General features: G+C 54.5%; 1 protein-coding gene across 1 annotated transcript in view; it reads left to right on the forward strand.

Annotated features, from left to right (window-relative positions):
- Positions 1–12,585, forward strand: part of ARFGAP3 (ADP ribosylation factor GTPase activating protein 3) — a 59,607-nt gene extending 47,022 nt beyond the window's left edge. The window contains exons 13-16 of the mRNA XM_047786068.1: positions 1,561–1,684; positions 3,178–3,268; positions 10,362–10,483; positions 12,085–12,585. Coding sequence (XP_047642024.1) covers positions 1,561–1,684; positions 3,178–3,268; positions 10,362–10,483; positions 12,085–12,102 — 355 coding nt within the window. The 3' untranslated portion in view covers positions 12,103–12,585. The remainder of the gene's footprint in view (positions 1–1,560; positions 1,685–3,177; positions 3,269–10,361; positions 10,484–12,084) is intronic.
- Positions 12,586–13,969: the final 1,384 nt, after the last annotated feature.

Below are 13,969 nucleotides of genomic sequence, written 5' to 3' on the forward strand. Positions count from 1 at the left end.
CCTATTTCCCAATTTTATTGAGCTATATACCTGTGTTCTTACAGGTTGATGAAGTTCCTTGAAACAGTTATTTTGAGGAGTTCCCTGGTGGCCTAGCAGTTAGGGATTCAGCATCATCACTACTGTGGCTCGGGTTCATCACTACTGTGGCTTGTCCAGGAACTTCCGCATGCCACAGGCACGGCCAAAAAAAAAAAATTATTTTGAATTCTTTGTCAAGCCGTTTTTGCGGGTCAGTTACTGGAAAGTTATTGTTTCCCTTTGTGGTATCACATTCCCTTGATTTGTTCATGTTCCTTGGAGTCTCGTATTGCAGCCTTTGCCTTTGAAGGAACAGCCACTTCCTCCAATCTTTCCCACCCGGCTTTGGGTGAGAAATACCTTCAATGAATCAGCCCTGACAGGGATGCTGAGGCCTTCTCAAACCTTTTCTTCTTTCTTTCTTTTTAGGGCCACACCTGAGCACGCGGAAGTTCCCAGCTTTGATTTTAGGGGCAAAATCAGAGCTGCAGCTTCCGGCCTACACCACAGCCACAGCAATGTGGTATCCGAGCCGCATCTGTGACCTATACCACAGCCCATGGCAACATGGGATCCTTAACTCACTGAGCAAGGCCAGGGATCAAACTCTTATCCTCATGGATACTAGTCAGGTTCATAACCCTCTGAGCCACAGTGGGAGCTCCTCTCAGACCTTTTCTAAGGACGCACTCATGCCACACTTCCTACTTCTTTTGAGGGGTGAATTCTTAAGACGACGTGTCTTCTCTCAGCCCCACAAAGCAGGGTCAGGTGCCGAGAGCCCCCTGCTTGTTTTCGCTGGACTGGCGCCCTGAAATGCTCAAGTTTGTGTGCTTTCTGCCAGTCCCCCAGAGTCAGGCTGACTTTCTGCACATGCCCACTGGCTCTCTGCAAAGGCTTGCACTCACCTTCTGTGGGGGTATGTGCAGGGGGCCAGCTGTGGAGGTGGGTGAGGCATGCAGAGCATTGGCAGGCCTCCATGGGCCGGCTGGGGGCTCCACAGGCCAAGTGTATGCGGTGATGGGTGAGCGGGCCTCCCACCTTGTCAGGTCCAGGAAGTGGTTAGTAGGATCCACCTGCCTCTGAGTTCCGAGCCCCGGCTGCTGTGCCTCTAGCCTCTCCCAGCCGCTGAGCCACGCAGATCACCTCGGCGTGCTGGGTGGGGTCAAAAAGAAGTGGGCATCCTTGACAGGGTCCCACACAGCAAGGGAAACCAGGCCCCTGCTCACCACCTTCTCCCCTGCCCCTGGGAGACACTGCAGCCGAGTGGATCTCTCTTGGCACCGCGCTCTGCTGACCCGGAGGAGAATCACGGGCAGCGTGAGACGCTTCCTCTTGGCCTCTTTAACACACCCAACCCGGGGTGTTTTGCTCCACCGACGTGCTGGAATCTCCCTGCTGGCCTCTGGGACTCCCACAAAGGCATCCTCATCGGCGGGGCCTTGTCAGAACCAGGGTCCTCCAGGGGGACGGTGGCAGAAGGCTCTTGCTCCCCCACCCTCCCGACGTCTCTCCTGACCTGGCCGTTCCTAACCGTAGACCTGCTGCCCGTCGCAAGCCAGACCACGAGCCTGTCGACGATACGGACGAGGCCCAGAAGAAGTTTGGCAACGTCAAAGCCATTTCCTCAGATATGTACTTCGGAAGACAAGCCCAGGCGGATGTAAGTGTCCGGAGGCTTTTGGGGGGGGGGCACAGAGCCGGCAGGGGCAGGGGCAGGGGCAGGGGAAGTGTGGGCAGGAGGTGCTGAATGCTGAGCGAGATGGACTCGGGCCTGGGGCGCCGGAGCAGGACGCGAACCCAGGGCTTCCTGACTAATCACCCATTTGCTGCTCCAGTTAGAGGAGCGAGGGGCAGGTAGGGACTGTGTCTCGTATTTCTTACTCCTTTCCCAGTGTTTTGAATAGCCATCCATTTCAGTATCTTTTGAATACATTTCAGGAAATTCTTGATGTACCTATAACTTACCTAGAAATTTTCTTTTGCCTTTTTTTTTTAGGGCCACACCCATAGCATATGGAAGTTCCCAGGCTATGGGTCGAATCGGAGCTGTAGCCGCCGGCCTACGCCACAGCCACAGCCACAGCCAAAGCAATACCAGATCCGAGCCACCTCTGCGATCATAGCAATGCTGGATCCTTAACTCGCTGAGCAAGGCCAGGGATCGAACCTGCATCCTCATGGATGCTAGTCAGATTCATTTCCACTGAGCCACAATGTGAACGCCTCCTTAGAAATTTGTTAAACATAGTTAAATGAAGTATACAGATGTATTTCCCAAGGGTAGATGTATTTATTTTCAGGAAGGAGTTTATTGCCTCTTCTCAGAAATGTTAATGAACTCGTCTTAGTGGAGTTTGGCTAAGCAGTAAGACCCAGATGGAAATGGGGAGCTTTAAGCATTCCCCCTAAGGCTGCAGGATGGATGTGCTTACGCAAAACTCTCAGAGATGAGTGTTATTCCCAGGCTTCTTGCACGACACAGAGAATTGTCTCCTAAAGTGCGCTGACTTGATTTTGTAGCAGCATTTTGAGAGTATTTAGTGTTTCCTCCCCACCTGGCTCCCCCCCCCCCCAAATCTGCCTTGTTTTAAAAGTTAACAACCTTCAGGAGTTCCGTGGCGCAGCAGAAACGATTCCGACCAGGAACCATGAGGGTGCGGGTTCGATCCCTGGCCTCGCTCAGTGGGTTAAAGATCCGGTGATGCCTTGAGCTGTGGTGTAGGTCGCAGACGTGGCTCGGATCTGGCGTTGCTGTGGCTCTGGTGTAGGCTGGCAGCTCCGATTAGACCCCTAGCCTGGGAACCTCCATATGCCGCGGGTGCGGCCCTAAAAAAGACAAAAGACCAAAAAAAAAGTTAACAAGCTTCAGGTCCAGTTACAAGATAACATAATGGCTGTTGGGAGAGAACTCCTTGGACTGGCCTTTCCTGCAGGCCCACGGCAGAGCTGTCACTGTCACCACACTCAGGGTTCCCCTCCACTGCCCATCACTGGCCGGGGCGCTGTGCATTGACCTGTCTGCTTGTGGCCTGAAGCACGTGTGTGTCATGCCGGCCCCCAGCCGGGCCGTGACAGCTTCTCCATGACGTCTTTTGTAAAATTGCTCGCGGTTGTTTTTGGAGCCTGATGTTTCCTTTTCCTGGTCTCCCCTAGTACGAAACCAGGGCGCGGCTGGAGAGGCTCTCGGCGAGTTCCTCCATCAGTTCAGCTGATCTGTTTGAGGAGCAGAGGAAGCAGACAGCAGGTGACGTGCGGGAGGGGCGGGGGTGGGGCGGGGCGGGGGTGGTGGTGGTGGTAATGAGTTGGTCTCCACCGCATCCACGGCATGAGGGCGTGTTCTCTGGCTAAGACTTTTACTTTGCCAAGATTATTAGCAGTCACTGTTTGATGCTCTGATCACCTCTGTAAGCGGGCAGAGCGGAAGTTATCATTCCAGACTTTGCGTGCCTAGAGACCAGGTCATGAGACCACGTCGTCTTCCTGCCACATGGTCAGAGGTGGGAGTTTCCTGTGTCACATGAATGTGGTGTCTGATTCATGTGGCCCACAGCCCTCAAGAGGCCCCGCCCTCGGTTCCGCTGTGACACCACCCACTCCCTAACTGTGAGACCCAGAGCCTTTCACGTTGCTTTTAGCCTCTGTCTCCGCCTGTGTAAAGTGGGCGGATAATACCTACCTCACAAGCGTGTGCGGAGGCTTACATGAGGTGCTTTATGTAAAGTGCCACCTCGGGGCCTGGCGCATGGCAGCCCTCCCGGCCCGCCCACCCCCTCCCCACCCCCGCCAAGCCCCAGACACAGATGGAACAGGTGACTCCACCAGCCTCCAGGCTCCAGGGGAGACAGAGTGGGGCTTTGGGAATGAGCAGGTGGAAAGGAGGGTCCAGGCCCCGATGAGGAGATATCTGGGCTCCCCAGGGAGTGAGTCTCAGCACACGGGCCGAAGGCGGATGGCGGGAACTGTGCCACCCTCTGCTTGTGTCTCCGTCCCTAAGCTGTAGGGAGGCCATTTTTCAGCCACACTCGGGCCTCGTGCAGGCCTCAGGGCTAAGGAAAGGCCACATGTCCCTCCTGTGTCACAGCCAACATTAAAGCATGGGGTTTGGGATGTTTCTGCTGTGGCACAGTGGCTTAATCATCAGGCTTGTCTCTGTGGAGGCACAGTTCAATCCCTGGCCCAGAGCAGTGGGTTAAGGATCCAGCGTTGCTGCAGCTGTGGTGTAGGTCACAACTCTGGCTTGGATTTGGATTCGATCCCTGGCCCACATGCTGTGGGTGTGGCCGAAAAAGAAAAAAAGAGAGCAAGAAAGAGAGAGCAGGGTTTGGAGTTCCCCTGTGGCGCAGTGGGTTAAGGATCTAGCATTGTCACTGCAGTGGCCTAGGTTGCTGCTTTGATGCGAGTTCAATCCCTGGCCCGGGAATTTCCACATGCTGCAGGTACCGCCAAAAAAAAAAAAAGAGCAGGGTTCTGAGGTCATTTCAGAAACCCACTGATCAGCAGGAGCGCCCACAGGGAGAGAGCCTCCAAGGCCTCAAGGTCCAGGACCGCCTACCCCCTCCTTTCCAACCCCGGAGAGACTGGATGTGGGCACTGGGCCTTGCAGCCACAGAGAACTTGAGTCCAGAGAGAGACAGCCTCACCAGAGACAGTCGCAGGGCCGACCTGGGTGCCTGGGGCCTCCTGAGTTGGGGTTTAGGGGATGTTACAAGATCCACTGTGGCCCTTGGGGGCCAGTGGCAGGCTGCTGTGCTGCAGTGAGCGGAAGGTTCTAGCGGGGCAGCGCCTCGCGAGACAAGAGGAACCTGGGCCAGTGGCAGGGAGCGTGCTGAGGAGAAGCTGCTTCCTGCACTGGGTCTAGGTGGGGACGGGGGTGGCTCATGGACTCATGTTCTCATCCGGGCCCTTGTCAGGGTGCCTAACTTGTGTGACCACTCCTGGCAGAGGGGTGCTCGGCCCCTGTGCAGGCCCACCATGGGTCAGTGCTGGGGCGTCCTGCACAGAGGGCAGGTCAGTCCAGAGACTCAAACAAGTTGAAAAATCACCCCTGGCTGTGTGTTTTTGTAATTCAACTTGCTGGAAATTTTGCTTTGAAACATTCTTGTTTGTTAAAAAGCCTTTTGGAGATCGGATGATTGGGCGTTTGCATTGTTGAAGGAAGGCTGCGGCCAGCCTGTTTACCTTCCTGTCCCCTCCCTGAGAACAAAGGTCCATTAAATTTTTTGGCCCTGTGTGGGTCCCAGCAGGCTCTGTCCTAGGGACTTGCCCTGGTGATAAGGCCACGCTGGGGTGCGAGGCCGCTCGGGGACCTCGGCCCCTCCCCACGGCCAGGGTCCTGCCTCCCCCTCCCCCTCCCCCTCCCCCTCCTCCTCCTCCTCTCAAACCCAGCCGGTCTGCGTCTCTCAGCAGATGCCTTCAGTAACTGCTCTAAATGTAAGCGCTTTGAGCACCTCATTAAATATTTACCCTTTCAGCAAAGAGCAAAAGCTGGTTTTAAGGAGTATTCTGCGTGCCTTCTCTTAGGCTGTTCCCATGTATGAAGTGTCAGTGCCGCTGGGCGGGTGACCCTATAACTTGAAGACTTCTTTGGGGTTGTTGGGGGAGGACAGTCCTGCAATGTAAACGCCTCCCGCCTCCAGGGAAGTGCGGTACCCCCCTAGGGGCGGGGCTTAACCGGGGGCGGGGCTTAACCCAGCGCGGGAGGGAGTGAATGAGAAACCACAAGAAACCACGGGTCCGCACCCCCAGCTGGCACAGCGCCCAGTCCTGGGCCCCTCCACCGAGCAGGGTCCGTTGGGGGCCGTGGGACTGCCCGGGGGCACCAGATGACAGAGCAGAGGTGACTTCGTGAGAGCCATGTTGGAACAAGGGAAGCTTCAAAGCCAGCTCACCCCTCCGGTGTGTTTCGTTCAAGGAAACCGTTCTGTCCATTAGCGTCTGAACACGGCCCGCGGGGCCGCCAGGGCACCTCGGACTCACCGCCCTGCGTGTCGGGGCTCCAGGGCTTCTTTGCTGTCCCTCCCTGGAGGCCCATGGCCTCTCTCTCCTTACTCCCAGCCTCCAAAGCGCTGACCCATCTGCCGTCCAGCAGTTTTGTTGGGTTAGTTGCTGTGTGTGTTTGTCACAGGTCGCCGCTGTGTGGTGGAGTCGCAGACCAGGTCCGGTCACACAAGCCAGAGGCTCCTCCGTCCGAGCCAAGGGGCGTCTGTGTACCTGAGAGGAGCGGCCACTGTGGCCCTTAGGTTCTGGGTTAAACTCTTTTGCCCCTGTAATCTTGGATCCTTCTCTTGGTCTGTTCCGTTTCAGGGAAATTGGTACATGGTGTTATTCCATTAAATTCAGTGTTGGGGAGTTCCTGTTGTGGTGCAGAGGAAATGAATCCAACTAGTATCCATGAGGATGCGGGTCCCATCCCCGGCCTCACTCAATGGGTCGGGGATCCGTTGTTGCCGTGAGCTATGGTGTAGGTTGCAGACGCGGCTCCAGTCCCACGTTGCTGTGGCTGTGGCGTACGCCAGCAGCTGTAGCTCCAACTCAACCCCTAGCCTGGGAAACTCCATATGCCGCATGCAGCCCTAAAAAGCAAAAATAAATAAATTAATTAATTCAGTGTTGGAAATGCCTGGGGGGGGTCATCCAGGGTCACCCTTGGGCCCCGCCCTCCTGCCCCTGGCTTGGGGCACTGCTCCACCCAGGCTCCCACCGGCCCCTGCTCTCTTCCCAGGGTCATTTCTCCTCGTGGTTGGGCCCACCTTGCACAGTCCCCCCACCCTTGTGCTCCACGCAGCATCAGCGGGGCTTCCAGTGACTGTCTCCCCTGGCTGGACCCTGCGCCCTTCAAGGGCAGGACGTGTCCTTATCTCTCTACCCAGTGTCCGCAGCACCGGCGCCGAGGATGCCCTCCTAAGCATCCACTGAGCGAGCTGACAGTGAGGAATGAACTGAGCCTGGGAGTGGGGGCATGGGGCAGCGGGCACCTCCGCCAGCCTGAGCCCAGGAGCCATGGTCCCCACCGCGTCAGGTCCTCTTCGGCACAGGCAAGGAACGCGCTTTCTGCCAGCTCCGACGCCACGTGGCCAGTGACAGGCGCGTGGCAGCCGTGTTCCACTTGGGCTGCAGCTTTAAGAGACAGTGTGCGTGTTGCTGTGTTTCCTTCCCTGTGCGGCGGCCGTGGAAGCTCCAGCTGGAAGGTGGCCCTGTGGGCCCAGATCCCAGTGCCTATGCTGAGCAGACCCCCTGCTGACTGTGCTGTCCGGGCCTCTCTGACGGACACCAGGCCTCCATGCCAACCCCTGCTCTGGGTGGCTCAGCTTCCCCCGCTCTCCTCAGGCACCAGCCTCTTCCTGGTAATTCGAGCCAGAAGCCTGGGTCTTCCTCAGTCCCTCTCCTTCCCAGCCCCCTGCTGCCAGTGAGTCAGTAAGCCTCCTCAGACACACCAGCTGCTGACCCCACCGCCACCGCTCAGGCACGGCCACGGCCCTGCACGCCTGGGCCACGGCTGTACCTCCTAACTGCTTGGTGTTGTCAGAAGTTGATGGTCTGCTTCCCCAGGAGGCAGTAAGCTCTGGAAAAGCAGGACCAGACCCGTTGTGCAGCCTGAGGACACGTGGGCTCTTTGGTTACCACCCTTCCGTGCAGCCTGGGGCTGCCTCAGAGGAGACACGGGTGCCCAGATACAGAGATCAGGAGATAGTCAGTGTGGAGCCACAAGCGACAAGCCCCAGGGCAGCAGAGCTGCCGGAGGCAGGCAGGAAGACTGCCTGCTGGGGACCTGTCACCTACTCTAGGAGTTGCCCGGAGTTGCTTATACCCCCAGGAGCGTAGATCATTAGTGAGGATTAAGTAAGGAATGAAGATGCACTGCCAAGAGATTAAATCAGACCTGAGTTTCTCTCTGGTATATAATTTTGGGGAGCTATGTTCCCTGGCACCAAGGACCCAGACAGACCCCTTTCCTCTTGTTTCTCATGGCCTCCATTCTCTACTTTTTTTTTTTAATATTGCTTTTATTTTTTATTTTATTTTATTTTATTTTTTATTTTTTGTCTTTTTGCTATTTCCTGGGCCGCTCCCGTGGCATACGGAGGTTCCCAGGCTAGGGGTCGAATCGGAGCGGTAGCCACCGGCCTACACCAGAGCCACAGCAACACGGGATCCGAGCCGCGTCTGTAACCTACACCACAGCTCACGGCAACGCCGGATCGTTAACCCACTTAGCAAGGGCAGGGACTGAACCCACAACCTCATGGTTCCCAGCCGGACCCGTCAACCACTGTGCCACGACGGGAACTCCTCCATTCTCTACTTTTACCTCATGCCCAATATTGTTGCTCCAGCTCCAGCCATCACACCTACATGCCTGCTAGCAGGAAGAAGGAAAGAGAAGGGCATGCCCCAGCTCTGTAAGGCATTTCTGCTTTATCACATCGACCAGAACTCTGTCACCTGACACAGCTTGTTGTAAGGGTTAGAATTTGGGAGTCCTAAAGAGATGGGGAGAGAGGAATGACACTGGGGCTCAGAGCACCTGAGGACTACTTGTGGTCAGTGGGGGATCCTTGTCCCAAAGCCATCCTGCCTCAGCTGTGCTCTCTTCTATAAACATTTTTCAAGTTGTAAGTGGAGATGCTTCTGCTGAGATCCACCCCCAGCCGACCTCTGGCCACACCTCTCTGGCCACTGGGACCGCGTTGCACAATGGAGCAGCTCTGCCTCTGGGCCTTTGCACCCAGGATCTCACACTAGCTCCTTGTTTCCTCCAAGACCCACTTTGCAAGCTGGTAGCACCACTATGCTGGGATTTAAACCCAAGTCCCGGAGTTCCCGTCGTGGCGCAGTGGTTAACGAATCCGACTAGGAACCATGAGGTTGCGGGTTCGGTCCCTGCCCTTGCTCAGTGGGTTAACGATCTGGCGTTGCCGTGAGCTGTGGTGTAGGTCAAAGACGCAGCTCGGATCCCGCATTGCTGTGGCTCTGGCGTGGGCCGGTGGCTGCAGCTCCGATTCGACCCCTAGCCTGGGAACCTCCATATGCCGCGGGAGCGGCCCAAAGAAATAGCAAAAAGACAATAAATAAATAAATAAATAAACCCAAGTCCCGTCACGACTGGGCTGCCACTCTGTCGTTCGCAAAAGGCTACAACTTTGAACCGTCACCTGGAGGCTGAGAGGGGAAGCATCCACACCTGTGGCCGTTCCTCCCCGCACAGTGGGCACGCGACAGTGCTGCAGGGGACACAGTGTCTTGTGGGTGGTGTCTCTGCCGGAGGATGAACACATCCCTTCCATTTTGTTCTTGGAAGGGGACCTGGTATCTCCTGCATCTTCAAGGGCAGGTGACTGTAGACAGGTCGTGTGTAGCTGGGCTGGCTCCCTGTGGGACCTGTGGGATTTGGATTCACTTGGAGGTCTCTGAGCCCCTCCAGCACCTCATTACAACTGCGTGACACGTGTGCGGCCAAAGCCCCGCTGTCAGCCCCGGAGCCCCCTTTATGTGTGATAACGCTGCGTGCGTCACCTGTGTTGGTGGCAATAGGCTAGTGTCTGTGATGGGACGACCCAAACTTAAGCAACAGAATCCCAGCTGACAGCAGCCTCTGTGCCTGAGACACTGGCCATGAGCTTGGCTCTGCTCAGAGTCAGCAAACAGCCTTGGGACAGCTTCACCCACCGCTGGCTTATGGGTCTGCCCCCCACCCCACCTCATTCTCTCTGCAGTAGGCTTCCTCCTTCCCTCCTTAGGAGTAGGGAGAGGGGCAGCCCCAGTCACGAATAGCTGCTCAAGAACCCTCAAGAAGCCAGGCCTTCTCTCCCCTGAATATTCCAGAATCCCAGCAAGGCTCTGATTGGCCATGCCCAGGTCATGTGCCCACCACAGGGTTGGGGGAGTCAAGGGGAGAGTCCTTCCCCAGAGGAAGGGAGGGGGGCTTTTATGCAAAGAGGAGAAGGGATGCTGAGCCCACAAAACGCAGAGGTATCTGCCCGTCTGCCATTTTCTGAATATTTACCTGTCAGGTTTGTGTAGAGCCTGGAGAAAACAGGGCCCAGAGAGGGTGAGGGCCCTCTCCAAAGGCACACAGCTTGGAAGTGGCAGTGCCAGTATTTGAACTCGTGATGGTCCTAAGACCTAGTACTGCATCTTCTCTCACATGGGATCTCGCAGCTGGTTCACGACAGGGCTGGCACCGAAACCCACTGCGGGGTCCTTCTCCCTTAACCACAGCTGCTGCCGGCGAGAAGCAGGAGGGGAGGGGCCCACTTTCTCCAAAGCCATTGGGTCCCCAGGCACTGGCTGTGCCGTTGCTGCAGGAGAATGACAGCCAGCGTCTGCTCTTTGTGCAGGAAACTACAACCTCACGAGCGTGCTGCCCACTGCTCCCGACATGGCCCAGTTTAAGCAGGGGGTGAGATCCGTTGCTGGAAAGCTCTCCGTGTTTGCTAACGGTGTCATGACTTCAATTCAGGTTAGTGAAACTGGGGTGACATTAACTGAGCATGATGGTGGGTTTGTAGCTTCGAAAATGAGATTTGGACCACTCTTCGATTGCTAGAAAATTAGATTTTGTATTATTGATTTATATGTTTGCTGCAGTGTAACCCAGGACATCATGGAAACCAGAAATTATAATTTCATATTTGTTTAAATTTTCTAATTTACGACCTAGAGGAATTGTTACTGGAATTGTCATGATCATTATCTACTTTTTTCCTATCTTGAAATAGAAATATTGGGAAGGAAATAAAAATTACCCACAATGTCACCTCACAGGGAAAACTTCCATTAATATTTCGGTTGATGTAATTTTATTTATTTACTTATTTACTTATTTTTGTCCATGCCTGTGGCATGCAGAAGCTCCCAGGCCAGGGATCGAACCCATGCCACAGCAGTGACAATGCCAAATCCTTAACTGCTAGGCTACCGGGGAACTCGGTGATTTTATTTTAACTCCAGATTTCTGTGGATATCCGTTTAAAATTTTAAAGGGATTATGTCGAATAGGTGGTTTCATAGCCCCTTTTTCTTCATGCTGTTGTGTTATGAGCACTTGTGTCTAATTAAAAATTCTTCAGGAGTTCCCGTCGTGGCGCAGTGGTTAACGAATCCGACTAGGAACCATGAGGTTGCGGGTTCGGTCCCTGCCCTTGCTCAGTGGGTTAACAATCCGGCGTTGCCGTGAGCTGTGGTGTAGCTTGCAGACGCGGCTCGGATCCCGCGTTGCTGTGGCTCTGGCGTAGGCCGGTGGCTACAGCTCTGATTGGACCCCTAGCCTGGGAACCTCCATATGCCGCGGGAGCGGCCCAAGAAATAGCAAAAAAAAAAAAAAAAATCTTCAGAAACCACCTTCTGTTGGGTGAAAAATGCATGTGATTCATTTATTCCTCAAGTTGGTATTTAGATTGTATTTCATTCTTTTAAAAGAGGCAAGGATGGAACATCTTGGAACACTTTCAGACCAGCTCATAGGAAGGCTACTTCATGAATGTTCTTGCTCTGGTCAGGTTATTTTAGGAGTCTCCTGTTGACATAAAACGTGGCCAGACCAGCATACATGCTGGTGCCTCTGAAGGGTGCTCCCGGCAGGGAGGTGTGGGGATGGGATGCCCCCACCATGGGGGTTCAGTCTTGAGGCTCCTGTCGTGGTGACCCAACCTCTGTTAGGGTTCTGAGAGCTCTTTCCTGTCCCTTAGGCCAGCCGAGCCCCCACCAGTCCTTCCAAGGAGGTGGCACTCCTACCTCATGGACGGTGGTCCCCGTTTTATAATTGCCGCCCTTTTATAGAGGAAGAAACAGGCACGGAGGTTAAGTTGCTCCTGCAGGATCCCCCCCCCCCCCGCCGACCCCGAATTTCAGGGTTCAGACTCCACATGTGTCCTTCTGTCCTCCCCGTCGGGCCTGCCTCCCAGAGGGCGGGCTCACAGGCTGGGGGCCCCTGTGTCGCTGCGTCCGCCCTGCGCGCCGCAGGGGGCGCCGCGGAGGCTCCTGGCCGCATCCCCCGCCCGGCGCCCCGCGGCTTTGGTGACGCAGAGAGCGAGGACCTGACGCTGCTGTGGTTCCCTCTAGGATCGCTACGGTTCTTAAGCCCGACGGCCCGGAGCGCGGCGCCCGCAAGGTGGGAGAAATTCCTCCCAGTGAACCAGTGCCCACATCCCAGACCGCCGAGAGGACCAGCCAGTTTTGCAGATCGTTTTGCTGCGTTTTCCCGTGGTATACCTACATTGCTGATTTTTAATATTTCTTTTGAGAAATTCTTATTTTTTGACGTAGTAGAAGCTTCTTGGTACTTTGTTCTGTGTACTTCCTCCTGCCCACGCCCGCCTTCTGGCCTGTCTGTGCCCATCCCGCTTCCTTTCCTTGGACTCTTTGGTCCCAACAGCCAGGGGGCTGGAGACAGGGGCTCCTCCACTTCTCCAAGGACCAAGAGCCTTCGTGGGGTGAGGAGGTCTCTGCTGTGAGCCTCCCGGGCCAGCGGCTGCCAGAGTCAGCTGATGCCAGAAGGGCCTGAAATTCACAACACCTCTCTGGTTAAAAAGGGAGCCGAGAATAAAAGGCAAAGACCAAAAATGGCTGGTGTCTAATTTGATAGGTTGTTTCCTTTATATTTCCACATGTTAAGGATTTCCGAATAATGTTTAAAGATGTCTGTCCCTTTGTTTATTTTATATGATCTATACATTTAAAAATAATTCTCAATGAGTGCTTTTAACAGCCCAAGCTTCTGCTTTGCCAAGCAAATTAATCTTTGGACAAGGTGTTGCTGTTTGAATTTATGAGAACCGTAAGAGGACTCCCTCAGTGCATTTATAAATCAATATGGTGTACAGAAGTAAAAATGAATACGGTAAGAGACACCCACAGAGAATATTTCAGTACATGGAACAACAGGAGTTGTAATTGGGTAGTTTTCTTAATATTTTTATCTTAATCTTGGTTTTCAAAAAAAACTACAGAATGTGTACAAATGAATAAAGAAAAATAATTTGGCTGTGTTTTAGACAGCATTAGAATATATTGTTCAGCACAGTAAAATATATTTGAAATTCGATGAGCCAGAAATGTGGTTTCAACTGAATATTTTGTGAATTTTTCTTAAAAGCTCAAATTTGTAGACTTCTAAATGTAATAAACAATTGCAGCAGATCGTATGGCCTACTTTTTAAAAAAAAAAAAAAAAAAAGCTTTCATAAAGACCCATAAATCAGGGCTTGTGGTCTAACGCTGAAGTGTTTTTGAGTGGGTTCTGCTGCAGGTGGATTTATTGTGTTGGGGGCGTGGCCTGCACTGGCCTGAACCTCGGTTCTCCCCTGGGTGAAAGCGAGACTGTGCAGAGTGGCGTCTTTTAAGCCCATGGTGCTGCCCTAACAAGGGCCACAGACGAGGCAGCTTCAGCGGCAGACTGTACCTTCTCCAGGTTCTGGCGGCGAGAAGTACAGGATCAGGGTGGCATGGGGCGTGGACTCTCCCCGGCTCGTGGACCGCTGCCTTCTCCTCTGCGTCCTCCCCTGACCTCTCCTCGGAGGGAACCAGAGGCCCCTCTGCTGTCTCTTCCTCTTTCCTGGGGCACCAGTCACCAGTCCTGTGGGCTCTGCGCCCCACCCGTATGACCTCATTTAACCTTAACCACCTCCTTAAAGACCCCGTCTCCAAATGCAGTCGTGTCGAACGTTAGGGGGACACAGTTCTGTCCATAACGGGGTCCATGAGAAACTCCTACCTGGGGTTAGCCCTGCTCCATGCTGGGACTTGGACTCAGCCCACCTCTGGGAAGCCCTCGGAGCAGGCAATGGTCCCATTTCACAGAGGGCAGGTGAGGCTCTGCAGAAGTCCCCCCCACCCCCCGACTCTGAATGTGGCCATGCTTTTCCCCATCACGGAACCTCCTTGCGTGGACCTTGTGACCACAGGGCGAGGGCGGGCAGGAGCCCCCTCTGGTGGGCTCAGCCCACCC

This window comes from Phacochoerus africanus, chromosome 7 (assembly GCF_016906955.1).
Source record: "Phacochoerus africanus isolate WHEZ1 chromosome 7, ROS_Pafr_v1, whole genome shotgun sequence".
Lineage (NCBI taxonomy): Eukaryota > Metazoa > Chordata > Mammalia > Artiodactyla > Suidae > Phacochoerus > Phacochoerus africanus.